Consider the following 27,039-nt stretch of genomic DNA (forward strand, 5'->3'; position numbering starts at 1 on the left):
TATAAACTCTTTAAACGTATCTACTTACATTGTTTTGTTGTACACGATATGATTTTCATGTCCCTTTAATGCTTACACATATAAACTCTTTAAACGTATCTCTATTTACATTGTTTTGTTGTACACAATATGATTTTCATGTCCCTTTAATGCTTACACATATAAACTCTTTAAACGTATCTACTTGCATTGTTTTGTTGTACACGATATGATTTCTCCAACATTGGTGTGTCCGGTCCACGGCGTCATCCTTACTTGTGGGATATTCTCTTCCCCAACAGGAAATGGCAAAGAGTCCCAGCAAAGCTGTTCACATGATCCCTCCTAGGCTCCGCCCACCCCAGTCATTCTCTTTGCCGTTGCACAGGCAACATCTCCACGGAGATGGTTAAGAGTTTTTTTTTTTGGTGTTTAAATGTAGTTTTTATTCTACTATCAAGTGTTTGTTATTTTAAAATAGTGCTGGTATGTACTATTTACTCTGAAACAGAAAAGGATGAAGATTTCTGTTTGTAAGAGGAAGATGATTTTAGCAGACAGTAACTAAAATCGATTGCTGTTTCCACATAGGACTGTTGAGATGAAGTAACTTCAGTTGGGGGAAACAGTTAGCAGACTTTTCTGCTTAAGGTATGACTAGCCATATTTCTAACAAGACTGTGTAATGCTGGAAGGCTGTCATTTCCCCTCATGGGGACCGGTAAGCCATTTTCTTAGTCAAAAACAAACAGAATAAAGGGCTTATTATGGGCTAAAAAACTGGTAGACATTTTTATGGGCTAAATCGATTGCTTTATTTGTGCATATTATTCAAATTTAGGCTAACAATTGACTTTTATAATCTTGGGGAACGTTTAGAAAATGGCAGGCACTGTATTGGACACCTTTTTCAGTCAGGGGGCCTTTCTAGTCATAGACCTGAGCCTCATTTTCGCGCCATTAATGCGCAGTTGTTTTTTGAGAACAGGGCATGCAGATGCATGTGTGTGGATCTAAGAATCTATGAAAAAGCTTTTAGAAGGCGTCATTTGGTATCGTATTCCCCTCAGGGCTTGGTTGGGTCTTAGCAAAGACTATATCTGGGACTGTATAGGGGTTAAATTGAAAAACGGCTCCGGTTCCGTTATTTTAAGGGTTAAAGCTCTGAAATGTGGTGTGCAATACTTTTAGGGCTTTAAGACACTGTGGTGAAATTTTGGTAATTTTTGAACAATTCCTTCATACTTTTTCACATATTCAGTAATAAAGTGTTTTCTGTTTGAAATTTAAAGTGACAGTAACGGTTTTATTTTAAAACGTTTTTTGTGCTTTGTTGACAAGTTTAAGCCTGTTTAACATGTCTGTACCTTCAAATAAGCTATGTTCTATATGTATGATAGCCAATGTGTCTCCCCATTTAAATTTATGTGATAATTGTGCCATAGCGTCCAAACAAAGTGAGGACAGTACTGCCACAAATAATGATATTGCCCAAGATGATTCCTCAAATGAGGGGAGTAAACATGATACTACATCATCTCCTACTGTGTCTACACCAGTTTTGCCCATGCAGGAGGCCCCTAGTACATCTAGTGCGCCAATACTTATTACCATGCAACAATTAACGGCTGTAATGGATAACTCCATAGCAAATCTTTTATCCAAAATGCCTACTTATCAGAGAAAGCGCGATTGCTCTGTTTTAAACACTGAAGAGCAAGAGGACGCTGATGATAATTGTTCTGTCATACCCTCACACCAATCTGAAGGGGCCATGAGGGAGGTTTTGTCTGAGGGAGAAATTTCAGATTCAGGAAAAATTTCTCATCAAGCTGAACCTGATGTTGTGACATTTAAATTTAAATTAGAACATCTCCGCGCACTGCTTAAGGAGGTGTTATCTACTCTGGATGATTGTGACAATTTGGTCATTCCAGAGAAATTATGCAAGATGGACAGGTTCCTAGAGGTTCCGGTGCCCCCCGACGCTTTTCCTATACCCAAGCGGGTGGCGGACATAGTAAATAAAGAGTGGGAAAAAGCCCGGCATACCTTTTTGTTCCTCTCCCTATATTTAAGAAATTATTTCCTATGGTCGACCCTAGAAAGGACTTATGGCAGACAGTCCCCAAGGTCAAGGGGGCAGTTTCTACTCTAAATAAACGCACTACTATTCCTATTGAAGATAGTTGTGCTTTCAAAGATCCTATGGATAAAAAATTGGAAGGTTTGCTTAAAAAGATTTTTGTACAGCAAGGCTACCTTCTACAACCAATTTCATGCATTGTTCCTGTCACTACGGCAGCGTGGTTCTGGTTCGAGGAACTAGAAAAGTCGCTCTGTCCATAACCTCCTCATATGGAGTTTCTCTACTGAGTTCACGCACTTAAATTGGCTAACTCTTTTATTCTAGATGCCGCTTTGCAATTAGCAAAATTAGCGGCGAAAAATTCAGGGTTTGCTATCGTGGCGCGCAGAGCGCTTTGGCTAAAGTCTTGGTCAGCGGATGTGTCATCCAAGACAAAGTTGCTTAACATTCCTTTCAAAGGTAAAACTTTATTTGGACCTGATTTGAAAGAGATTATTTCAGACATCACTGGGGGAAAGGGCCACGCCCTTCCACAGGATAGGTCTTTTAAGGCTAAAAATAAGCCTAATTTTCGTCCCTTTCGCAGAAATGGACCAGCTTCTAATTCTGCATCCTCTAAGCAAGAGGGTAATGCCTCACAACCCAAACCAGCCTGGAAACCAATGCAAGGCTGGAACAAGGGTAAGCAGGCCAAGAAGCCTGCCACTGCTAACAAAACAGCATGAAGGAGTAGCCCCCGATCCGGGACTGGATCTGGTGGGGGGCAGACTCTCTCTCTTTGCTCAGGCTTGGGCAAGAGATGTTCAGGATCCTTGGGCGCTAGAAATAGTTTCTCAAGGTTATCTCCTGGAATTCAAGGAACTACCCCCAAGGGGAAGGTTCCACAAGTCTCACTTATCCTCAAACCAAATAAAGAGACAGGCATTCTTACATTGTGTAGAAGACCTGTTAAAGATGGGAGTGATACACCCAGTTCCAATAAAGGAACAAGGAATGGGATTTTACTCAAATCTGTTTGTAGTTCCCAAAAAAGAGGGAACTTTCAGACCAATTCTGGATTTAAAGATCCTAAACAAATTTCTCAGAGTACCATCGTTCAAAATGGAAACCATTCGAACGATTCTACCTACAATCCAGGAAGGTCAATTTATGACTACCGTGGATCTAAAGGATGCGTATCTTCATATTCCTATCCACAAAGAACATCATCAGTTCCTAAGGTTCGCCTTTCTGGACAAACATTACCAGTTTGTGGCCCTCCCATTTGGGTTAGCCACTGCTCCAAGGATTTTCACAAAGGTACTCGGGTCCCTTCTAGCGGTTCTAAGACCAAGGGGCATTGCAGTAGTACCGTACTTGGACGACATTCTAATACAAGCGTCGTCTCTTTCAAGGGCAAAGGCTCACACAGACATCGTTCTGGCCTTTCTCAGATCTCACGGATGGAGGGTGAACATAGAAAAAAGTTCCCTATCCCCGTCAACAAGAGTTCCCTTCTTGGAAACAATAATAGATTCCTTAGAAATGAGGATTTTTCTGACAGAGGTCAGAAAATCAAAACTTCTAAGCTCTTGTCAAGTGCTTCATTCTGTTCCTCGTCCTTCCATAGCGCAGTGCATGGAAGTAATAGGATTGATGGTTGCAACAATGGACATAGTTCCTTTTGCACGAATTCATCTAAGACCATTACAACTGTGCATGCTCAAACAGTGGAATGGGGATTATACAGACTTGTCTCCAATGATTCAAGTAGATCAAAAGACCAGAGATTCACTCCATTGGTGGCTGATCCTGGATCATCTGTCCCAGGGAATGAGCTTCCGCAGGCCAGAGTGGGTTATTGTCACGACCGACGCCAGTCTAGTGGGCTGGGGTGCGGTCTGGGAATCCCTGAAAGCTCAGGGTCTATGGTCTCGGGAAGAGTCTCTTCTCCCGATAAACATTCTGGAACTGAGAGCGATATTCAATGCTCTCAGAGCTTGGCCTCAACTAGCAAAGGCCAAATTCATAAGGTTTCAATCAGACTACATGACGACTGTTGCTTATATCAATCATCAAGGGGGAACAAAGAGTTCCCTGGCGATGAAAGAAGTGACAAAAATAATTCAATGGGCGGAGGATCACTCCTGCCACTTATCTGCGATCCACATCCCAGGAATGGAAAATTGGGAAGCGGATTTTCTGAGTCGTCAGACATTTCATCCGGGGGAGTGGGAACTCCATCCGGAAATCTTTGCCCAAATAACTCAATTATGGGGCATTCCAGACATGGATCTGATGGCATCTCGTCAGAACTTCAAGGTTCCTTGCTACGGGTCCAGATCCAGGGATCCCAAGGCGACTCTAGTAGATGCACTAGTAGCACCTTGGACTTTCAACCTAGCTTACGTATTCCCACCGTTTCCTCTCATTCCCAGGCTGGTAGCCAGGATCAATCAGGAAAGGGCCTCGGTGATCTTGATAGCTCCTGCGTGGCCACGCAGGACTTGGTATGCAGACCTGGTGAATATGTCATCGGCTCCACCATGGAAGCTACCTTTGAGACAGGACCTTCTTGTTCAAGGTCCATTCGAACACCCAAATCTGGTCTCCCTCCAACTGACGGCTTGGTGATTGAACGCTTGATTCTATCAAAGCGTGGGTTTTCAGATTCGGTGATAGATACTCTGGTTCAGGCCAGAAAACCTGTAACTAGAAAAATTTACCATAAAATATGGAAAAAATATATCTGTTGGTGTGAATCCAAAGGATTCCCATGGAATAAGATAAAAATTCCTAAGATTCTCTCTTTTCTTCAAGAAGGTTTGGAGAAAGGATTATCTGCAAGTTCTCTAAAGGGACAGATCTCTGCTTTATCTGTCTTACTACACAAAAGACTGGCAGCTGTGCCAGATGTTCAAGCATTTGTTCAGGCTCTGGTTAGGATCAAGCCTGTTTACAGACCTTTGACTCCTCCCTGGAGTCTAAATCTAGTTCTTTCAGTTCTTCAAGGGGTTCCGTTCGAACCCTTACATTCCATAGATATTAAGTTACTGTCTTGGTAAGTTTTGTTTTTGGTTGCAATTTCTTCTGCTAGAAGAGTTTCAGAGTTATCTGCTTTGCAGTGCTCTCCTCCTTATCTGGTGTTCCATGCAGATAAGGTGGTTTTGCATACTAAGCCTGGTTTTTCTTCCTAAAGTTGTTTCTAACAAAAATATTAACCAGGAGATAGTTGTACCTTCTTTGTGTCCGAATCCAGTTTCAAAGAAGGAACGTTTGTTACACAATTTGGACGTAGTCCGTGCTCTAAAGTTCTATTTAGAGGCTACTAAAGATTTCAGACAAACATCTTCCTTGTTTGTTGTTTATTCTGGTAAAAGGAGAGGTCAAAAAGCGACTTCTACCTCTCTTTCCTTTTGGCTTAAAAGCATCATCCGATTGGCTTATGAGACTGCCGGACGGCAGCCTCCTGAAAGAATCACAGCTCACTCCACTAGGGCTGTGGCTTCCACATGGGCCCTCAAGAACGAGGCTTCTGTTGACCAGATATGTAAGGCAGCGACTTGGTCTTCACTGCACACTTTTGCCAAATTTTACAAATTTGATACTTTTGCTTCTTCGGAGGCTATTTTTGGGAGAAAGGTTTTGCAAGCTGTGGTGCCTTCCGTTTAGGTGACCTGATTTGCTCCCTCCCTTCATCCGTGTCCTAAAGCTTTGGTATTGGTTCCCACAAGTAAGGATGACGCCGTGGACCGGACACACCAATGTTGGAGAAAACAGAATTTATGCTTACCTGATAAATTACTTTCTCCAACGGTGTGTCCGGTCCACGGCCCGCCCTGGTTTTTTTAATCAGGTCTGATGAATTATTTTCTCTAACTACAGTCACCACGGTATCATATGGTTTCTCCTATATATATTTCCTCCTGTCCGTCGGTCGAATGACTGGGGTGGGCGGAGCCTAGGAGGGATCATGTGACCAGCTTTGCTGGGACTCTTTGCCATTTCCTGTTGGGGAAGAGAATATCCCACAAGTAAGGATGACGCCGTGGACCGGACACACCGTTGGAGAAAGTAATTTATCAGGTAAGCATAAATTCTGTTTTTCATGTCCCTTTAATGCTTACACACACAAACTCTTTAAACGTATCTACTTACATTGTTTTGTTGTACACGATATGATTTTCATGTCCCTTTAATGCTTACACACACAAACTCTTTAAACGTATCTACTTACATTGTTTTGTTGTACACGATATGATTTTCATGTCCCTTTAATGCTTACACATATAAACTCTTTAAACGTATCTACTTACATTGTTTTGTTGTACACGATATGATTTTCATGTCCCTTTAATGCTTACACATATAAACTCTTTAAACGTATCTCTATTTACATTTTGTTGTACACGATATGATTTTCATGTCCCTTTAATGCTTACACATATAAACTCTTTAAACGTATCTCTATTTACATTTTGTTGTACACGATATGATTTTCATGTCCCTTTAATGCTTACACATATAAACTCTTTAAACGTATCTACTTACATTGTTTTGTTGTACACAATATGATTTTCATGTCCCTTTAATGCTTACACATATAAACTCTTTAAACATATCTACTTACATTGTTTTGTTGTACACGATATGATTTTCATGTCCCTTTAATGCTTACACATATAAACTCTTTAAACATATCTACTTGCATTGTTTTGTTGTACACAATATGATTTTCATGTCCCTTTAATGCTTACACATATAAACTCTTTAAACGTATCTCTATTTACATTGTTTTGTTGTACACAATATGATTTTCATGTCCCTTTAATGCTTACACATAAACTCTTTAAAACGTATCTACTTACATTGTTTTGTTGTACACGATATGATTTTCATGTCCCTTTAATGCTTACACATAAACTCTTTAAACGTATCTCTATTTACATTGTTTTGTTGTACACAATATGATTTTCATGTCCCTTTAATGCTTACACATATAAACTTGTTAAACGTATCTACTTACATTGTTTTGTTGTACACAATATGATTTTCATGTCCCTTTAATGCTTACACATATAAACTCTTTAAACGTATCTCTATTTACATTTTGTTGTACACGATATGATTTTCATGTCCCTTTAATGCTTACACACATAAACTCTTTAAACGTATCTACTTACATTGTTTTGTTGTACACAATATGATTTTCATGTCCCTTTAATGCTTACACATATAAACTCTTTAAACGTATCTATTTACATTGTTTTGTTGTACACGATATGATTTTCATGTCCCTTTAATGCTTACACATATAAACTCTTTAAACGTATCTACTTGCATTGTTTTGTTGTACACAATATGATTTTCATGTCCCTTTAATGCTTACACATATAAACTCTTTAAACGTATCTACTTGCATTGTTTTGTTGTACACGATATGATTTTCATGTCCCTTTAATGCTTACACATATAAACTCGTTAAACGTATCTACTTACATTGTTTTGTTATTCAGGAAGGCAGTAAGGACATCATTCCAGACCAGCAGAGTGGGAGTAGTGCACACAGGCAGAGCCAGAAGGGTTGTGACACTGGTAAGAAGAAACTTAAGTGTGATAAAACCTTAGGTGATGGCAAACCTTGGTACTCCAGATCTTTCAAAACTACATTTTCCCATGATGCTCGACTGAACTTCCGTGTGCCTCATGGGAAATGTAGTTCTGAAACAAGTGGAGTGCCGAGCTTTGCTATCACTACCTTAGGTCCATTGTTTGCTTTTCTATAATAATACTAGTGCATTAGTCGTGTTATCATTTTGTTGCAGGAGTTTTCTCCCCACCTACTCGCAAATCTCAGCGGAAATCTGCTCTGGACAACACCGCTTCAGACAGCCCAGTATGTCCTAAACCTTTTTACGTTTTTAGATCCGTATGTTAAACATTTAAAGGGACCCAATACTTATACTTTATTCCTTATTGTTACATACTAGACAAACATCTTGCAATGGGTTTCACATCTATAAGCTTGCAGGAAGTACATGAAACTTTTAAATAGTTTGTTAGCAGCTGAAAATGTCCGCCAAGCTCCACCCACAGCCTTCTTCTTGTCCAGTTAGCGGTTTTCTTATATGATAGTTTAGCAGTGCATGTTTTAATATATTTCAGTTAGCTACTTCAAATTGCACGTGCACAAATTAGTGTGTGCGAGTAGGAAAACTTTTATTTAAGAGTCTATCGCGATTGGAGAAACGTAATACCAAAATATACACTCAATAGGCGGGCGGAGCTTGGGGCCATTTTCAGCTCTTAAAGTATAAATGTTTCATGTACTTACAAGCTTATAGATGTGGGACCAGTTGCAGGATGCATCTCTGCTATGTAGCAATAAGTAATTAAAATGATGTATTGGGACTAGACCGTCCCTTTAAGTTTCTCCTCTCACGTTTCTGTTTTTATGGGAATTTCAGGGTTGTGTAGTTGCCACAAGGGCTGAGCAGAAAAGGCCAAGCAGCACAGGCAGAGTGAGCCAGAAGGAGCAGGGGGACACTTGTAAGTAGAGCGTTTCACTCTATTGCATAGTTTCATGAAGCGGCTCCTAGATACAGACAGTCAATGTCACTCCTCTCTTGCAGGCAACACCTCCCCACCCAACGGGAAATCCCAAAGGAAATCTGAATCGGAAAATGCAGCACCAGAAATTACAGTAAGTATCAAATCTTCTTTATGGCTCCCCCATTGGTCAGTAATTTTACTTAAAGGGGCACTAAGCCCATATTTTTTCTTTCATGATTCAGGTAGAAAATGCGATTATAAGCAATTTTCTAATTTACTCCTATTATCAATTTTTCTTCGTTCTCAAAAAGCAGGAATGGGATGCATAGGAGCCGGCCCAATTTTGGTTGAGACCCTGGGTTATGCTTGCTTATTGGTGGGTAAATGTAAGCCTCCAATAAACGAGCGCTATCCATGGTGCTGAACCTAAAATGGGCTGGCTGCTAAGATTTACATTCCTGCTTTTAAAATAAAGATGGCAAGAGAACAAAGAAAAATTAATAGGAGTAAATTAGAAAAAAATGGGTTTAGTGTTCGTTTAAACCAGTAACCTCAGCACATAATATATTATTGTCTTTTAATGTGAATCAAAACGGATTCCAGCACAAGTAGTTTGTCAACCCGCATTTCAAAAATTAAAAAAATTGGTAGAGCTGCATTAAATTTAGGAATTAAATATACCCCCTCCCTCCCCTTTTAGATTTAAAAAAGCATTGAAGAACTATTACAGTGCAGAAATGACCTCCTCTGTTTAGTAAGGGTAATGTAATTTTGGCAATAACAATGCTGTAAGTCTTTGTTTAACCCCTGTAAAGAGGTTAAACGCACAGTTAAAGGGACACTGAACCCATTTTTTTTCATGATTCAGATAGAGCATGACATTTTAAGCAATTTTCTAATTTACTCCTATTATCAGTTTTTCTTCGTTCTCTTGTTATCTTTATTTTAAAAGCAGGAATGTAAATCTTAGCAGCCAGCCCATTTTAGGTTCTGCACCATGGATAGTGCTTACTTATTAGAGGCTTACATTTAACCACCAATAAGCAAGCATAACCAAGGTTCTCAACCAAAAATGGGCCGGCTCCTATGCATCACATTCCTGCTTTTTAAATAAAGATGGCAAGAGAACAAAGAAAAATTTCTAATAGGAGTAAACTAGAAGTTGCTTTAAAATTGCCTGCTATATCTGAATCATGAAAGAAAAAAATTGGGTTTAGTGTCCCTTTAAAGTAAATTTCAGGAATTTCCTCAGAGAATCACTGGTCTAGAGCTGAAACTTCCATTGAGCCAATGAACTGCAGCATTTGCATGACCCAGACGTATGACTGCCGCTGCTGATTTGAGTCGCCTGCAATTTCCACTAGGGACCAGCAGTTCTTAAAGGCTTCTGATCATTGATTAAACACATACACTCTTGCAGGGTCGCTAGTGCTAAAATCACATGCTCTACCAATAACATTAAAAAACAAACAAACTTGACAAATCCCTACAGTGAATAGCAGGGTTTAGTAAATCCCAAGAGCCATGTAAAGATGCACCCTAGAGTTCTAGTTCTGTCTCTTATATACTTCCTTAACCATCATTATCTAGTTTGTCAGGAGATTTAGAAGGGTCTTCTAAGTTTTGAACACGTTTCTTAGCACCTGTTTGACTTGTCATTTAAATGACAGGGAAACAAACACCGTAACTCCTAATACAGCAAGTGGTGGCTGGAGATTGACTATTCAAAAAAAATTGCAGTACATTTTTTTTTTAAATTTGCTAAAAGGGACAGTCTACACCAGAATTTTTATTGTTTAAAAAGATAGATAATCTCTTTATTACCCATTTGCCAGTTTTGCATAACTAACACAGTTCTAAAAATACACATTTTACCTCTGTGATTACCTTGTATCTAAGCCTCTGCAGACTGCCCCTCATTTCAGTTCTTTTGTCAGACTTGCATTTTAGCCAATCAGTGCTGGCTCCTAGGTAACTTGCGTGCATGAGCACAATGTTATCTATATGACACACATGAACTGCCTCTAGTGGTGACAAAGTGTCAAAATGCATTCATATAAGAGGGCGGCCTTCAAGGTCTAAGAAATTAACATATTAAGCTCCTAGGTTTAGCTTTCAACTAAGAAATACCAAGAGAACAAAGCAAAACTGGTTGTAAAAGTAAATTGGAAAGTTGTTTAAAACTACGTACCCTATCTAAATCATGAAAGTTTATTTTGGACTAGACTGTCCCTTTAAATAATGTTTGTTTGGCTGATATACAAGGTATTTTACCGTCCCTTTAAAGTACAGAAAAAGGGAGTAAGTACAGGTAGCCCTCAGTTTACGCCGGGGTTAGGTTCCAGAAGGAATGGTTGTAAATCGAAACCGTTGTAAATTGAAACCCAGTTTATAATGTAAGTCAATGGGAAGTGAGGGAGTTAGGTTCCAGGTCCCTCTCAAAATTGTCATAAGTAACACCTAATACATTATTTTTAAAGCTTTGAAATGAAGACTTTAAATGCTAAATAGCATTATAAACCTAATCAAATAATCACACAACACAGAATATATAATTAAACTAAGTTAAATGAACAAAAACATTTGCTAAACAGCATTATAAACCTAATAAAATAATCACACAACACAGAATATATAATTAAACTAAGTTAAATGAACAAAAACATTTGCTAAACAGCATTATAAACCTAATAAAATAATCACACAACACATACTTCACTTGCATTTTTCTGCAAACAGTTATTTCTATGCATTCCAATCTGGACTGATTTATAGACAGGAAGATCTTGTTCCTTTGAAATCTGCTCGATAGCTCAGGTCTGGTTAAACCGATTAATTTCAGCTTGCTTGGCTTTGCTGCAACACAAGCGGACAGCTCCGCCTACTGGCTATTTTAATAAATGCGCTGCTTCTCAATGCTTTTCAATAGCAGTCACATGACTGGAAAAAAAGGTTGTTATTCTGAAACGGTGTAAATTGAACCGTTGTAAAACGAGGGCCACCTGTATATTGCAAAGCTTTTTTTGTTGTTGTTGCTATATATAATCAAACATTTTATATTAAAATTTTAAAGTGTTTACTGCTCCTTTAAATGACAGTAATGTTTATATTAAAGGGACAGTAAATAAAAAATAAACTTATGATTCAGATAGACCACACAATTTTAATCCACTTTCCAATTCACTTCCATTATCTAAATGGTCATAATCTTTTATACGCACACTTTGCGGCACCAGCTCCTACTGAGCATGTGCAAGATTTACAGTATATGCATTTTGTGATGGGCTGATGGGCTGTATGCATTGGGAAGGAAAAATCTGCTCATTTTAAATTCAAACTAAGTGCTTCTGCATTGTATTTTTATTATGCATGTATTGGTTTCGCTATTCTACTGTGTAAACGTTCATGATTTAGATAGAGAATGTAACTTCCAACTTTCCAATTTATTTATGTTCATTGGCACACCCTGTATGTTCAGCTAGCTCTCAGTAGTGCATTGCTGTTCCTTCAACAAAGGATACCAAGAGAATAAAGCAAATTTGATAACAGAAGTAAATTGAAAAGCTTTTGAAAATTGTGCTCTATCTGCATCATAAAAGTAAAATGTTGTGTTTCATGTCCATTTAACTCCCTATAACTCGTTACTGCTGGTTGCTACCACTCAAATGATGCAACTATTGCAGTAGAAATAAAATGAGATTTGCAAGCACATTACCTCTGTAAAAAATAAATATGAGTAGTGAGGAATATAGCAATATCGCATTTTGCCGCATTCTACGCGACCTGCTCTATTACTGGGCTGAAAGGTCGTGGCCCTGTCGTTAAGCACACAAAAATGCTTATTAAAGGGACAGTCTACCATAGAATTTATTGTTTTAAAAGATAGATAATCCCTTTATTACCCATTCCCCAGTTTTGCACAACCAACACAGCCCCCTGATCACATGACTGTGACTGTTTATTATCTATTGTCTTAAATTTAGCATTGTTTTGTGCTAAATCTTAAATAACTCCCTGTGTCTGAACACAGTGTTATCTATATGGCCCACGTGTACTTTCTGTCTCTTTGTGTTGAAAAGAGATTTAAAAAGCCTGTGATAAGAGGCAGCCCTCAAATGCTTAGAAATTAGCATATGAGCCTACCTATGTTTAGTTTAAACTAAGAATACCAAGAAAAAAAAGCAAATTTGATGATAAAAGTAAATTGGAAAGTTGATTAAAATTAGAAGTCCTATCTGAATAATGAAAGTTTAATTTATACTAGACTGTCCCTTTAAAATGCTAGCAAAACCAATTGATTTCTGAAGTAATTTGACCTGTTACATTTCATCATTTCAGATGCCAGCTCCTATTTTTAAACGATCCTTTGTAGTGAAGAAAATAATGCCCAGGAAGACACTGGTAAGTACGCAATGGTTCCTTGCTTAAAGGGACATTATTATACACATTTTTTTTTTTTTGCATAAATGTTTTGTAGATGATCTATTTATATAGCCCCTAAAGTGTGTTTTTTTTTTTTAAATTTTTTTTAAATGTATAGTTTTGCTTATTTTTAAATAACATTACTCTGATTTTCAGACTCCTAACCAAGCCCTAAAGTTTTATGAGAATACCGTCAGATACCTACTTCAGCTTGCTCCTGTTTGTGTAAAGGGTCTTTTCATATGCAAAAGAAGGGGGAGAGGGGAGTGTCTTATTTCCCATTTGCAGTGGACTTTCCAGCTACCTTTTCAACAGAGCTAAACTGAGAGCTTCTAAGTTTTTAAACAGTTTTATACTGGATTTTTATATCAGTATCTGTGCATTGTATTCTTTATATTACTGTCTATTACATGCAGTTATATGAAAATTAGTGTATACTGTCCCTTTAAAGCAAAAAGGGACAAATCTCCGTTCCATTCATGTAAGTAGCTAATTACTGGGTTAGGCAAATGGTTTCATTTAGTCTGTTCCAGAGCGGTAGAATGGCTGAGTAACTCCGCTCTATGTTCCACACCAACCTAAATATGTAGCTGCAATGTTAAATTACATTAGATGCCAATTTGTATTGTGTTTAGATAACCCTGCACTGAAGCAACTTGTCGTTCTTTCTAACTGATCACTCTTAATAATTCTAACATAACTTACATTACTTAACTTGTGTATTTGCTTTATTCCAGGCTGTCAGTGCAACTCAAATTAAATCCAGGGTAAGGTTTTCAACTCTTAGGAACAGTCACAATTTAAACTTTTATGATTCAGACAAGTAAATTCTAAAGCTGTTTAAATTTGCAGACTCTATAATCAAATTTGTTTCGTTCACTTGGTATCGTTTGTTGAAAGGTAGTCTCAAACACAGCAGCTCAATACTGTGGGCTCGCTGCTGATTGGTGGCTGCATATATATTGGCTCGTCCAATGTGTTCAGCTAGTGCACATCTGCTCCTTCAACAAAGGATACTAAGAAAAACAAAGTTGTTTCAAACTATATGCTGTCTGAATCATGGAAGAACAATTTTGGATTGGTTTCCATTGCTGTTAAAATAAAAACAAGTATCTCCATAAGTCTATTGAACAGTTTTATGTCCCCACCAGTTTACAACAGCAATGGAAACTAAGCCTTTGTGTATTTTATAAAATGCATCTGTAACATACAGTAGGTAAATATGATACTTGCGGATCTTGTGCACCCCAGAGGCAGAAATTCATTTTTTATTTTTTCTGTCTATTTTTGTGAAATAGTTGCTGCAGGTCCTTTTGAAATTAAAGGGACATGATAAAATGGTGAAGCACTTAAAAGTGACGCAGCATAGCTGCAATAAGCTGACTAGAAAATATCACCTGAACATCTCTATGTAAAAAAGAAAGCTATTTTCACCCAAAATTCAAGAGACTTTAAGCAGCCAGTCAGGATACTTGTCCTAGGACTTGCAAGGGAGTGTGCAGGCACAGTCATGTTGTTTTCCTGTTCTGCTTAAGTTTACTATAACATTTCTGAATCATCAAAGTTTAATTTGACTTTAGCGTCCCTTTAACCCCTTCATGACAGGTCTATGTCGGAACAACGTTCCGATGCAGACAAATTGAAACCCCGCGATCGTGCACACAATCGCGAGATTTCAATTATGAAGTCGGGTCAGTGGGGCGTCCCTATGACGCTAGGCACGCCCTCCAGACCGCGATCAAATCCAGGAAGCACCGCTGGCTTCAGGACAGCCAAACGGCTATGGCGTTGTATTCCGTCCTAATGGCCCAGCGCCGTTTGGACGGATTACAACGCCATAACGGCGCTAAAAGGTTAATTCCTTTACAAGGGTTAAACAATGCACCATTCTGAGAAGACACACAAATCTATTTAATTTTGTAATTTTCTTTTTAATAAACGTAATTCACTTATCCCATCCTTTCTTTTTCTCTAGCTTACCAACGCATTAGATGCGCCACAGTCTACCCCTAAGGTAAGTGCCCAATTAAAAAAACCCTGCTATTTATCTTCTGCTCTGTCAAAATGATGAGCAATTTTATTGTGACATTTGTCCCTTTAAGCTCACACGTGTGGCCCTTTATTTTCAACTGCTGTCCTATTAACCAATCAAGGAAATTACTTTTTTTTTTAAATGTTTTGTTCATAAGAAATAATAATGCGGTTTAGTTTATAAGGACATTATCTTTTGCCGTGTTGAGTACTTATACAGTTGACCATCACTATAATTATGAAAATGAATCAGGATTTTACTTGTGAAAATACAGTCAGATGTGAAGCTGCTTTTTGATGCAGTTTCTGATTTTGTGTTTTAATGATTTAATTATAGATTTTGTTAGTGTTAAGCCCCAAGGGAAAGAGGTAGCTTTGTCCGGCTGGTATGATCACTGACCGGAAGCGTAGTGTACATAAATAAGGTCTGTTATGTAATAAGCAATATCATCAGTGCCCACTGGGTGGTGTCTTTAATGAAATATACATTTACATTCCAAATAAAGAAATCCCCTCACCAGGTGTAATGTAACTGGTCTCGTCAGGGCTATAGTAGTATGGGATGGTGCTTCTTTAGGGTGCAGCCCCTTTTTGCCCACATGTGCCTTTCACACAGGAGAACTGAATTTGGTTCTATCCTAAAGGACAAAATACCAAACTAGTACAGCTAAAACCAGACGTACGGTTTGGCCTACATGTGCCTCATCAGTAGGTGTGCAACAAAAGCCCTCTAAGGCACAGTGGGCAGGGCCTAGTTGCCTCATCACATCAATCCATTAATCTCTTGTTCCAGTACATTTAGACAGGCTAGGGTTTGCTTTAACCCCTTAATGACCGAGGACGTGCAGGGTACGTCCTCAAAAAAAAGGCAGTTAACGCCTGAGGACGTACCCTGCACGTCCTCGGTGTGGAAAGCAGCTGGAAGCGATCCTGCTCGCTTCCAGCTGCTTTCCGGTTATTGCAGTGATGCCTCGATATGGAGGCATCCTGCAATAACCATACATGGCCATCCGATGCAGAGAGAGCCACTCTGTGGCCCTCTCTGCACCGGACATCGATGGCCGGTATCGTTGGTGGGTGGGAGCCGAATTGGGAGGCGGGTGGGCGGCCATCGGTGTTGCGCGTGACGTCACGGGGGGCGGGATCGGGGGCGCGCGCGGGCGGGCGGGCACGGGGCGGGAGCGGGTGGGAACCGCTACACTACAGAAAAGTAAAAAAGTTAAAGTAAAAAAAAAATGAAATAAACTTTTTTCAAAACCATCTAAGGGATCTGGAAGGGGTGGGGGGTTGGTCTTGGGGGGGGGGGAAAGCTACACTACAGAAAAGGGACATATTTTATAAAAAAAAAGCATTTTTTTTCACTAAACTGGGTACTGGCAGACAGCTGCCAGTACCCAAGATGGCGCACATTAAGTCAGAGGGGGAGGGTTAGAGAGCTGTTTAGTGGGGGATCAGTGAGGTTGGGGGCTAAGGGGGATCCCTACACAGAAGCATATGTAAATATGCTAACAAAAAATGCACAAAAAAGCCCAAATATACCTTTTATTTTAGTACTGGCAGAGTTTCTGCCAGTACTTAAGATGGCGGGGACATTTGTGGGGTAGGGGAGGGAAGAGAGATGTTTGGGAGGGATCAGGGGGTCTGATGTTTCAGGTGGGAGGCTGATCTTTACACTAAAGCTAAAATTAACCCTGCAAGCTCCCTACAAGCTACCTAATTAACCCCTTCACTGCTAGCCATAATACACGTGTGATGCGCAGCGCCATTTAGCAGCATTCTAATTACCAAAAAGCAACTCCAAAGTCATATATGTCTGCTATTTCTGAACAAAGGGGATCCCAGAGAAGCATTTACAACCATTTGTGCCATAATTGCACAAGCTGTTTGTAAATTATTTCAGTGAGAAACCTAAAATTGTGAAAAATTTTACGTTTTTTTTAATTTGATCGCATTTGGCGGTGAAATGGTGGCATGAAATATACCAAAATGGGCCTAGATCAATACTTGGGGTTGTCTACTACACTACACTAAAGCTAAAATTACCCCAAAAAGCTCCTTACATGCTCCCTAATTAACCCCTTCACTGCTGGGCATAATACACGTGTGGTGCGCAGTGGCATTTAGCGGCCTTCTAATTACCAAAAAGCAATGCCAAAGCCATATATGTCTGCTATTTCTGAACAAAGGGGATCCCAGAGAAGAATTTACAACCATTTATGCCATAATTGCACAAGCAGTATGTAAATAATTTCAGTGAGAAACTGAAAGTTTGTGAAAAAATTTGTGAAAAAGTGAACAATTTTTTGTATTTGATCGCATTTGGCGGTGAAATGGTGGCATGAAATATACCAAAATGGGCCTAGATCAATAATTTGGGATGTCTTCTAAAAAAAAATATATACATGTCAATGGATATTCAGGGATTCCTGAAAGATATTAGTGTTCTAATGTAACTAGCGCTAATTTTGAAAAAAAGTGATTTGGAAATAGCAAAGTGCTACTTGTATTTATGGCCCTATAAGTTACAAAAAAAGCAAAGAACATGTAAACATTGGGTATTTCTAAACTCAGGACAAAATTTAGAAACAATTTAGCATGGGTGTTTTTTGGTGGTTGTAGATGTGTAACAGATTTTGGGGTTCAAAGTTAGAAAAAGTGTGTTTTTTTCCATTTTTCCTCATATTTTATAATTTTTTTTATAGTAAATGATAAGATATGATGAAAATAATGGTATTTTTAGAAAGTCCATTTAATGGCGAGAAAAACGGTATATAATATGTGTGGGTACAGTAAATGAGTAAGAGGAAAATTTCAGCTAAACACAAACACCGCAGAAATGTAAAAATAGCCTTGGTCCCAAACGGACAGAAAATGGAAAAGTGCTCTGGTCACTAAGGGGTTAACCAGCAGATTAAAGTTATATGGAAACACAAAAATGTTCTTTTGTGACTCAGACAGAAAACATTTTAAAAAAAGTTTACAATTTACTTTTATTATCAAATCCTTGTTCTCATTCTTTGTTGAAGAGATACCTAGTTAGGGGTCTGGAGCACTACGTGGTAGGAAATAGTGCTGCCATCTAGTGCTTTTGCAAAACTGCTGCCATAATAGTGCTCCAGAAATGGGCCGGCTCCTAAGCATACGCCCATGCTTTTCAACAAAAGATGGTAAGTGAGCAAATAAAAATTGTTAATAGAAGTAAATTAGAAAGTTGTTTAAAATTGCTGCTCTATCTGAATCATGAAATTAGGGTTTCATGCAATCTCTCCATACTTCCTACACTGCCGCTGAAACGGCTTCTTAGCATTTGTTATATTTCATATCATATTCCTCTGCTAAAGTAGCAAAACAGAATCTTTGACTGTTAAGGGGGCATAGCTTGCTAACTATGTGCTTAACTCCTTCAAATTGAATGTCACATTGAAATAACTCGTTTCTTTCATTTAACAGGCTTTAAATGTTACAGCTGCACCACGAAGGAGTTCCAGGGTGAGTTGATTGTAACGGCAGCAATGTCATTCTCCATGTTACAAACCCTGTTACACCATGACCCATATACATAACCCAGTGAAGCTGACAGAATAAATGTAACCTTTTTGAATAAAAAAATCTGTTGTGGTGCAACATCTGTACAAAGCACAGAGAGAATCGGCGTCTGCCCTTGTAATAAGACATTGGCTCATCCTCTACACAGAGCTGTATACACAATATTTGTGCCATGCATTGCCTGTATACAAATGGCGGATACGCATTCTATTATCTAGTGTGCTATACAATGTAGGTTGTTATGCACCACTTGCTTACTATGGTGTAGCGTCCATTGCTTTTGTAAATTGTGTAAACCAGTGGTAACAAAACCTCCTACACAAGCTTTAATGGAGGTCCTACTTGTTTGCACAGCTAACCACAGCAACGGTAGCTAGGCCTTTGTAGTCTGAAATGTTCGATTCATAAGAGCAGCATTGGTGCTTTCATTTAGATTAACCATGCAATAAAGCATAAAAAGTATGTCTCCATACTTTACAATTTAAAGAATAATACATCTGTGTAAATATTATATACATATATATACCCCAAGGCAGACCATACAGTGATCCGAGATGTCATCGCAGAAAATGCAGCATGTCTGCAGAAAGAATGGGACACATGCAGAAACTGTCAGCGATTTAACTTTGCAGCACTGCTCCACATTAGGCTGTTCTTTTCAAACAGAGCTGTGCTCTGGCTGCATTGTGTACGTTTTTCTTAACACAGTGCATTCGGAGCAAAGTGCTGTTTGAAGTGAAGAGTCAAATATGCAGTAGAGCTGCAAAGCAGCAGTGTATTGATTGTTGACTGGCTCTCAGGGATTTTTCCAAACCTGCCCCCTCTAGCCTTTCCCAGTCTGCAAAGCTGTTTTTTCTGATTGTAAGACGTTCATATGAGCAATGCACCTTTTTTAATACTACACTTCTATGTTAGACAAAGAGAAAAGGAAACAAATGTATTCAAGGGACATTTTACAATTTCTTTTTTTGTCTGCAGCTAATTTGCAATGCAATTTTCAACTACTGCACTATATTATAAAACTTTAAAATGGCTTTATTCTCCAGTTAACCAACACATTGCAATTGTACTGGTGCTTTAGTGTAACTGCCTAATTTAAAATGGAATTTTATTTAAAAATGACCTGCAGAAACATTTTCACTAAAAAAAATCTCATCGCAGAAAGTGAAAAAAAGTTCTGCCTCTGGGCATATATAGTTCACAATATAAGTGCTGAGTTTATTTATATACATACTGTATGTATCTAGATCTGTATGTATGATGTAATTGTGATGTTCCAATCCGGAATTTCAAAATCCAAACTTTTTAATTGAATATTTTAAAAAATATAAAAGTATCAAAAATTACTAAAAAAAAATTTAAATTCTGCCTGTAAGTCACAATCTTCTCTGCCTGAGTCTTTGGTTTAGTTTTTGTGATCTAAAAGGCAAATACGTCTATTTGTTTTTACCTTCCTGATTACATTACTGTACTATGTTTCTTTGGGTACTATATTAAAATTTTATATATAGATATATCTCTATCTCTACCTTTTTGTTACATGTATAAGCTGAAATGACATACTACGTCCCATACGCTCTCCACACTGTCCCATATTTACAGATGCAAATATTTCGAAATCTAAACCTTTCCGGTTCCATGCAGAATATGTATGTGTGTGTATATGTATGTATGTATATATATATATATATATATATATCTATATATATATATATATATATCTATATCTCCATCTTCCTTTTCATTACCTTTTTTATATAGCTTGTTGCATATCCTGGCAACTTGTACCGTGTTTCTTTCACAGGTGTCGCCAAAAGTGCAGAAAGAAAACACGATTCCTGATGAGTTACAAGCTCTCCCTAAAGGAGTAAAAGATCAAGCACCTGCTTCCATAACAGACATCCTTTCTCCTATTCCTGTCAATGTTCCATCATCTCCTGGTCTAGATGACCGTGACCATGTGATGTCACAGAAAGTGCGACGGTCGTACAGCCGACTGGAAATGTCCCTGAATAGCAGTTCTTTCTTATACAGCCCCACCAGGAGAAATGACTCTTCAGAAACATCTACGCCTAATCTGACCCCAAAAGGAGGACGGCCGTCTTTGTTCGGGTTTGAGAAGTTGTGTAGCACTGAAGCGCTAGAGGAGGAACAGAGACACAGAGCAGAGACCAAGAAAAGAACAGTTAATCAGAGTCCACCAGGGGCATGTTTACCCTCTGAGCCAGACCAAAATATTCCTGGTGTTGTTGTGATTAAAGAGAAGAGAAGAAAGCGCAAAGTTCAACTGATAGAGGTGGGGGGAGCAGACGGGTGTGACTGAGCAATGTATTGGTGATGTGTGACTATGGCGTTTTATAGGAGCAGTTACAGGTAGATGTAGGATTTTATATGGTGCATTAGGATAAACATACAAGAGTTATATTGAGTGATAGGAGGAGCAATTATAGGCAGTAGTAGGAGTTATACGGAGTGTCCATATTGGCGCAATAATATTCATATAGCAGGTGTATGTTAGAAGAACAATTCTGTCAAATTGAAGGTAATGGGTAAAAGGGACAGTCTACTTCCAGAATTTTTATTATTAAAAAAGATAGATAATCCCTTTATTACCCATTCCCCAGTTTTGCATAACCAACACCATTATAATACACATTTTACCTCTGATTACCTTGTATCAAAGCCTCTGCAAACTGTAGCCTTATCTGAGTGCTTTTGACAGACTTGCATTTTAGCCAATCAGTGCTGACTCCTAGGCAACTCTACGGTAGTAAGCTCAATGGTATCTAATATGGCACACGAACTAGCGCTGTCTAGCTGTGAAAACATTGCAAAATGCACTGAGATAAGAGGCGGCCTTCAAGGGCTTAGAAATTAGCATATGAGCCTACCTAGCTTTAGCCTTCAACAAAGAATACCAAGAGAACAAAGCAAGTTTGATGATGAAAGTAAATTAGAAAGTTGTTTAAAACGACGACATGCCCTATCTGATTCACGATAGCTTCATTGTGACTACCCTTTTAAATGTAGAATATGTATCAACAGGCTGTGGTTACGTATAAGTGTTTTATCGGCTGCCTATAGTGATGATACTGTGAGTCACATAGGGGTGATATTGGGTTTTTATTTTATACACAATACATTTGTAGGGCTTAGCTGAAAAAGAGATAATAGCAATAGAACAGCTTGCTTGTATAATGTAGTTAGTGGCTGCATAAGGGAAAGGCCTTTTTACAGGGCACTACTGGGGCCGATAAAGAGAACTTATATAGAGTGTGCTGTACTGATGACAAAGCATTTGGGTTTTATTAGACGTATTAGAGTAGAGTGTGCTGTACTGATGACAAAGCATTTGGGTTTTATTAGACGTATTAGAGTAGAGTGTGCTGTACTGATGACAAAGCATTTGGGTTTTATTAGACGTATTAGAGTAGAGTGTGCTGTACTGATGACAAAGCATTTGGGTTTTATTAGACGTATTAGAGTAGAGTGTGCTGTACTGATGACAAAGCATTTGGGTTTTATTAGACGTATTAGAGTAGAGTGTGCTGTATTGATGACAAAGCATTTGGGTTTATTAGACGTATTAGAGCTCACAGTTGCAGAGACAGACGTATGTTGTAGTTTTCCAGTGCTTTTCTAGTTAAACCCTTTTATTCTTTCTTACCCTAGAAGTCCGAGCTGGATGAATGGGCGGCCCTCATGAATGCAGAGTTCGATGAAGCGGAAAAGTTTAACCTCCTGGTGGAATGAGCCCATAATCCTCATCGCTTGTACATAGACTGATAATACTGCGTATACAGATTCCTGTACATATTTCTTTCATCTGTCTTTGTGTTAGGTTCTCACTAAACAATCTGTTACTCCTTATCTTGTTGTCCTTAAAGACTTTTTGTTGGTGTAATATATTTATGTATTGGCTTTACTATTTTATACAGAAGGATATTTGTTTTGTAAATAGATGGAATTCCAAATGTTTCTTTTATGATGCAGATAAAGCAGGCAATTTTAAACAACTTTCCAATTTTACTTCTATTACATTTTCTTTGTTTTCTTGGTATCTTTTGTTGAAAAGCAGGAGCTTAGGAGCCGGCTCATTTTTGGAGCACTATATGGAAGCAGTTTTGCAAGAATGTTATCCATTTGCAAGAGCACTAGATGGCAGCACTATTTCCTGCCATGTAGTGCTTTAGATGCCTACCTAGGTATCTCTTCAACAAAGGATACCACGGGAACAAAGCAGATTTATTAAACTGGAAACCTTGTTAAAATTGTATGCTCTGTCTGACTCGCAAGAGATTTTCTGGGTGTCATAACCCTTTAACTATGCAGACATATTTGGTCCCATTTGATTATAATTGTTTGCAATTCATTCATGAAGTTTAAGGCAGGAGCTGCAAACCGTTTTTTTGTCATTTTCTAAATGAGTTTGTAGGGGGTTTAGTGCTCACCCATGTCCTATTTGACTCTGTTAAATTACTGCATAGTGCTACTAATTATCCGTTTTACTAGTAGATCAGGTTTTGATAATCTGCTTTCTATAAAGTTTAAACTTTATAATATAATGTGCATGTGTTTCTATATCATTTATATCAACTGTATAATTCCCTTTTAGTTTCCCACCCCCCAGAATCTGCATAAAATTTGTGCTGATCAGTGCGCTTGGTAAAAATCCAAACTAGATGAGCTTGAATTTAAAGGGACAAAATCCATCATTTTTGTCTTTTTAAGATTGAGATAATGTTGAAGGATTAACAATGCACTACCGTGAACTATCTGAACACATCTGCTGAGCCAATGACGGGGCATATATGTGCAGCCGCCAATCAGCAGCTAGCTCCCAGTAGCTAGCTCCCAGTAGTGCTGCTCCTACCTAGGTATGCATTATCAGCAAAGGATACCAAGGAAACAAAGTAAATTTGATAACTGACGCAAAGAAAAGCACTGTTGATTTTATTATACTTGTAGCTGCTATTTTTATAGTTGTTTCTAACACTTCTCTCTCTCAAGCAGTTTAAAAGAGGTTTATTTGTAAGTTTCATGTTTTTCACACGTTAAAGGGACGTTTGTTTCTTTCATATATATGGAATTAAGGACTGCATTGCAAAAGATCAGCATAAATGAAAAAAAATTCTCATCCATTTTTTATTTTAAATTATTCTTTATTGGAAAGATGAAAATTGTACAATAACACCATCAATGATCTAATACAAATGTCCAATTGGTTTTGTACAAAAAGTCCTATTTCTCTTGTTAAGTGTATCCAGTCCACGGATCATCCATTACTTATGGGATATTCTCCTTCCCAACAGGAAGTTGCAAGAGGATCACCCACAGCAGAGCTGCTATATAGCTCCTCCCCTAACTGTCATACCCAGTCATTCTCTTGCAAGCCTCAACCAAGATGGAGGTCGTAAGAGGAGTGTGGTGTTTTATACTTAGTTTATTCTTCAATCAAAAGTTTGTTATTTTTAAATGGTGCCGGAGTGTACTGTTTATCTCAGGCAGTATTTAGAAGAAGAATGTGCCTGCGTTTTCTATGATCTTAGCAGAAGTAACTAAGATCCATGGCTGTTCTCACATATTCTGAGGAGTGAGGTAACTTCAGAGAGGGAATGGCGTGCAGGTTTTCCTGCAATAAGGTATGTGCAGTTAATATTTTTCTAGGGATGGAATTTGCTAGAAAATGTTGCTGATACCGAACTAATGTAAGTAAAGCCTTAAATGCAGTGATAGCTACTGGTATCAGGCTTATTAATAGAGATGCATACTCTAATAAAAATGTAATATAAAACGTTTGCTGGCATGTTTAATCGTTTTTATATGTATTTGGTGATAAAACTTATTGGGGCCTAGTTTTTTTTCCACATGGCTGGCTTGAATTTGGCCTAGAAACAGTTTCCTTAGGCTTTCCACTGTTGTAATATGAGTGGGAGGGGCCTATTTTGCCGTTTTTTTGCACAGCAAAAATTACAGACACGGACATCCAGCTTCTTCCTGCATGATCCAGGACATCTCTGGAGGGCTCAAAAGGCTTCAAAGTCGTTTTTGAGGGAGGTAAAAAGCCACAGTAGAGCTGTGGCAGTTGTTGTGACTGTTTGAAAAAAGAAAAAAAACGCTTTTGTCTTTTATTATTTTTTGGGTATTAATTGGGTATTAATGGGTTAATCATCCATTTGCAAGTGGGTGCAATGCTCTGCTAACTTGTTACATACACTGTAAAAATTTAGTTAGTGTAACTGCCTTTTTTCACTGTTTCAAATTTTGACAAAATTGACAAGCTTAGAACACTTAAGCTAGCTAACTCATTTGTTTCTGATGCCGTTGTTCATTTGACTAAACTAACGGCTAAGAATTCCGGATTCGCCATCCAAGCGCTTAGGGCACTATGGCTTAAATCCTGGTCAGCTGACGTGACTTCGAAGTCTAAATTACTCAACATTCCTTTCAAGGGGCAGACCTTATTCGGGCCTGGTTTGAAGGAAATTATTGCTGACTTTACTGGAGGTAAGGGTCACACCCTTCCTCAGGGCAGGGCCAAAGCAAAGGCCAAACAGTTTAATTTTCGTGCCTTTCGAAATTTCAAGGCAGGTGCAGCATCAACTTCCTCCGCTTCAAAACAAGAGGGAACTTTTGCTCTAAGCAGGCCTGGAAACCTAACCAGTCCTTGAACAAAGGCAAGCAGGCCAGAAAGCCTGCTGCTGCCTCTAAGACAGCATGAAGGTACGGCCCCCTATCCGGCGACGGATCTAGTAGGGGGCAGACTTTCTCTCTTCGCCCAGGCGTGGGCAAGAGATGTTCAGGATCCCTGGGCGTTGGAGATCGTATCTCAGGGATATCTTCTGGACTTCAAAGCTTCCCCTCCACAAGGGAGATTTCATCTTTCAAGGCTATCTGCAAATCAGATAAAGAAAGAGGCATTCCTACGCTGTGTGCAAGACCTCCTAGTTATGGGAGTGATCCATCCAGTTCCGCGGACGGAACAAGGACAGGGTTTTTATTTGAATCTGTTTGTGGTTCCCAAAAAAGAGGGAACCTTCAGACCAATTTTGGATCTAAAGATCTTAAACAAATTCCTCAGAGTTCCATCTTTCAAAATGGAAACTATTCGGACCATCCTACCAATGATCCACGAAGGTCAGTACATGACCACAGTGGACTTAAAGGATGCCTACCTTCACATACCGATTCACAAAGATCATCATCGGTTTCTAAGGTTTGCCTTTCTAGACAGGCATTACCAATTTGTAGCTCTTCCCTTCGGGTTGGCTACAGCCCCGAGAATCTTTACAAAGGTTCTGGGCTCACTTCTGGCGGTTCTAAGACCGCGAGGCATAGCGGTGGCTCCGTATCTAGACGACATCCTGATACAGGCGTCAAGCTTTCAAGTTGCCAAGTCTCATACAGAGATAGTTCTGGCATTTCTGAGGTCGCACGGGTGGAAAGGGAACGAGGAAAAGAGTTCTCTATCCCCACTCACAAGAGTCTCCTTCTTAGGGACTCTTATAGATTCTGTAGAAATGAAAATTTACCTGACGGAGTCCAGGTTATCAAAACTTCTAAATGCTTGCCGTGTTCTTCACTCCATTCCGCGCCCTTCGGTAGCTCAGTGTATGGAGGTAATCGGCTTAATGGTAGCGGCAATGGACATAGTGCCATTTGCGCGCCTTCATCTCAGACCGCTGCAATTATGCATGCTGGGTCAGTGGAATGGGGATTACACAGATTTGTCCCCTCTGCTAAATCTGGATCAATAGACCAGAGATTCTCTTCTCTGGTGGTTGTCTCGGGTACACCTGTCCAAGGGTCTGACCTTTCGCAGGCCAAATTGGACAATTGTAACAACAGATGCCAGCCTTCTAGGTTGGGGTGCAGTCTGGAATTCCCTGAAGGCACAGGGATCGTGGACTCAGGAGGAGAAACTCCTTCCAATAAATATTCTGGAGTTAAGAGCGATATTCAATGCTCTTCTGGCTTGGCCTCAGTTAGCAACACTGAGGTTCATCAGATTTCAGTCGGACAACATCACGACTGTGGCTTACATCAACCATCAAGGGGGAACCAGGAGTTCCCTAGCGATGTTAGAAGTCTCAAATATAATTGCCTCTTGCCACCTGTCAGCAATCCATATCCCAGGCGTGAACTGGGAGGCGGATTTTCTAAGTCGTCAGACTTTCCATCCGGGGGAGTGGGAACTCCATCCGGAGGTGTTTGCTCAGTTGATTCATCGTTGGGGCAAACCAGAGTTGGATCTCATGACGTCTCGCCAGAAGGCCAAGCTTCCTTGTTACGGATCCAGGTCCAGGGACCCAGAAGCGACGCTGATAGATGCTCTAGCAGCGCCTTGGTTCTTCAACCTGGCTTATGTGTTTCCACCGTTTCCTCTGCTCCCTCGACTGATTGCCAAAATCAAACAGGAGAGAGCATCGGTGATTCTGATA

At 39.2% G+C, this 27,039-nt stretch overlaps 1 protein-coding gene across 1 annotated transcript in view; it reads left to right on the forward strand.

Annotated features, from left to right (window-relative positions):
• The window catches only part of CDCA5 (cell division cycle associated 5), a 48,013-nt gene extending 24,850 nt beyond the window's left edge, over positions 1-23,163 (forward strand). The window contains exons 5-14 of the mRNA XM_053688876.1: positions 7,564-7,642; positions 7,873-7,943; positions 8,515-8,596; positions 8,680-8,750; positions 12,938-13,000; positions 13,759-13,788; positions 14,997-15,035; positions 18,503-18,541; positions 20,403-20,894; positions 22,271-23,163. Of these exons, the coding sequence (XP_053544851.1) occupies positions 7,564-7,642; positions 7,873-7,943; positions 8,515-8,596; positions 8,680-8,750; positions 12,938-13,000; positions 13,759-13,788; positions 14,997-15,035; positions 18,503-18,541; positions 20,403-20,894; positions 22,271-22,351 (1,047 nt within the window). The 3' untranslated portion in view covers positions 22,352-23,163. The remainder of the gene's footprint in view (positions 1-7,563; positions 7,643-7,872; positions 7,944-8,514; positions 8,597-8,679; positions 8,751-12,937; positions 13,001-13,758; positions 13,789-14,996; positions 15,036-18,502; positions 18,542-20,402; positions 20,895-22,270) is intronic.
• Positions 23,164-27,039: the final 3,876 nt, after the last annotated feature.

Source organism: Bombina bombina, chromosome 7 (genome assembly GCF_027579735.1).
Source record: "Bombina bombina isolate aBomBom1 chromosome 7, aBomBom1.pri, whole genome shotgun sequence".
Taxonomy (NCBI): domain Eukaryota; kingdom Metazoa; phylum Chordata; class Amphibia; order Anura; family Bombinatoridae; genus Bombina; species Bombina bombina.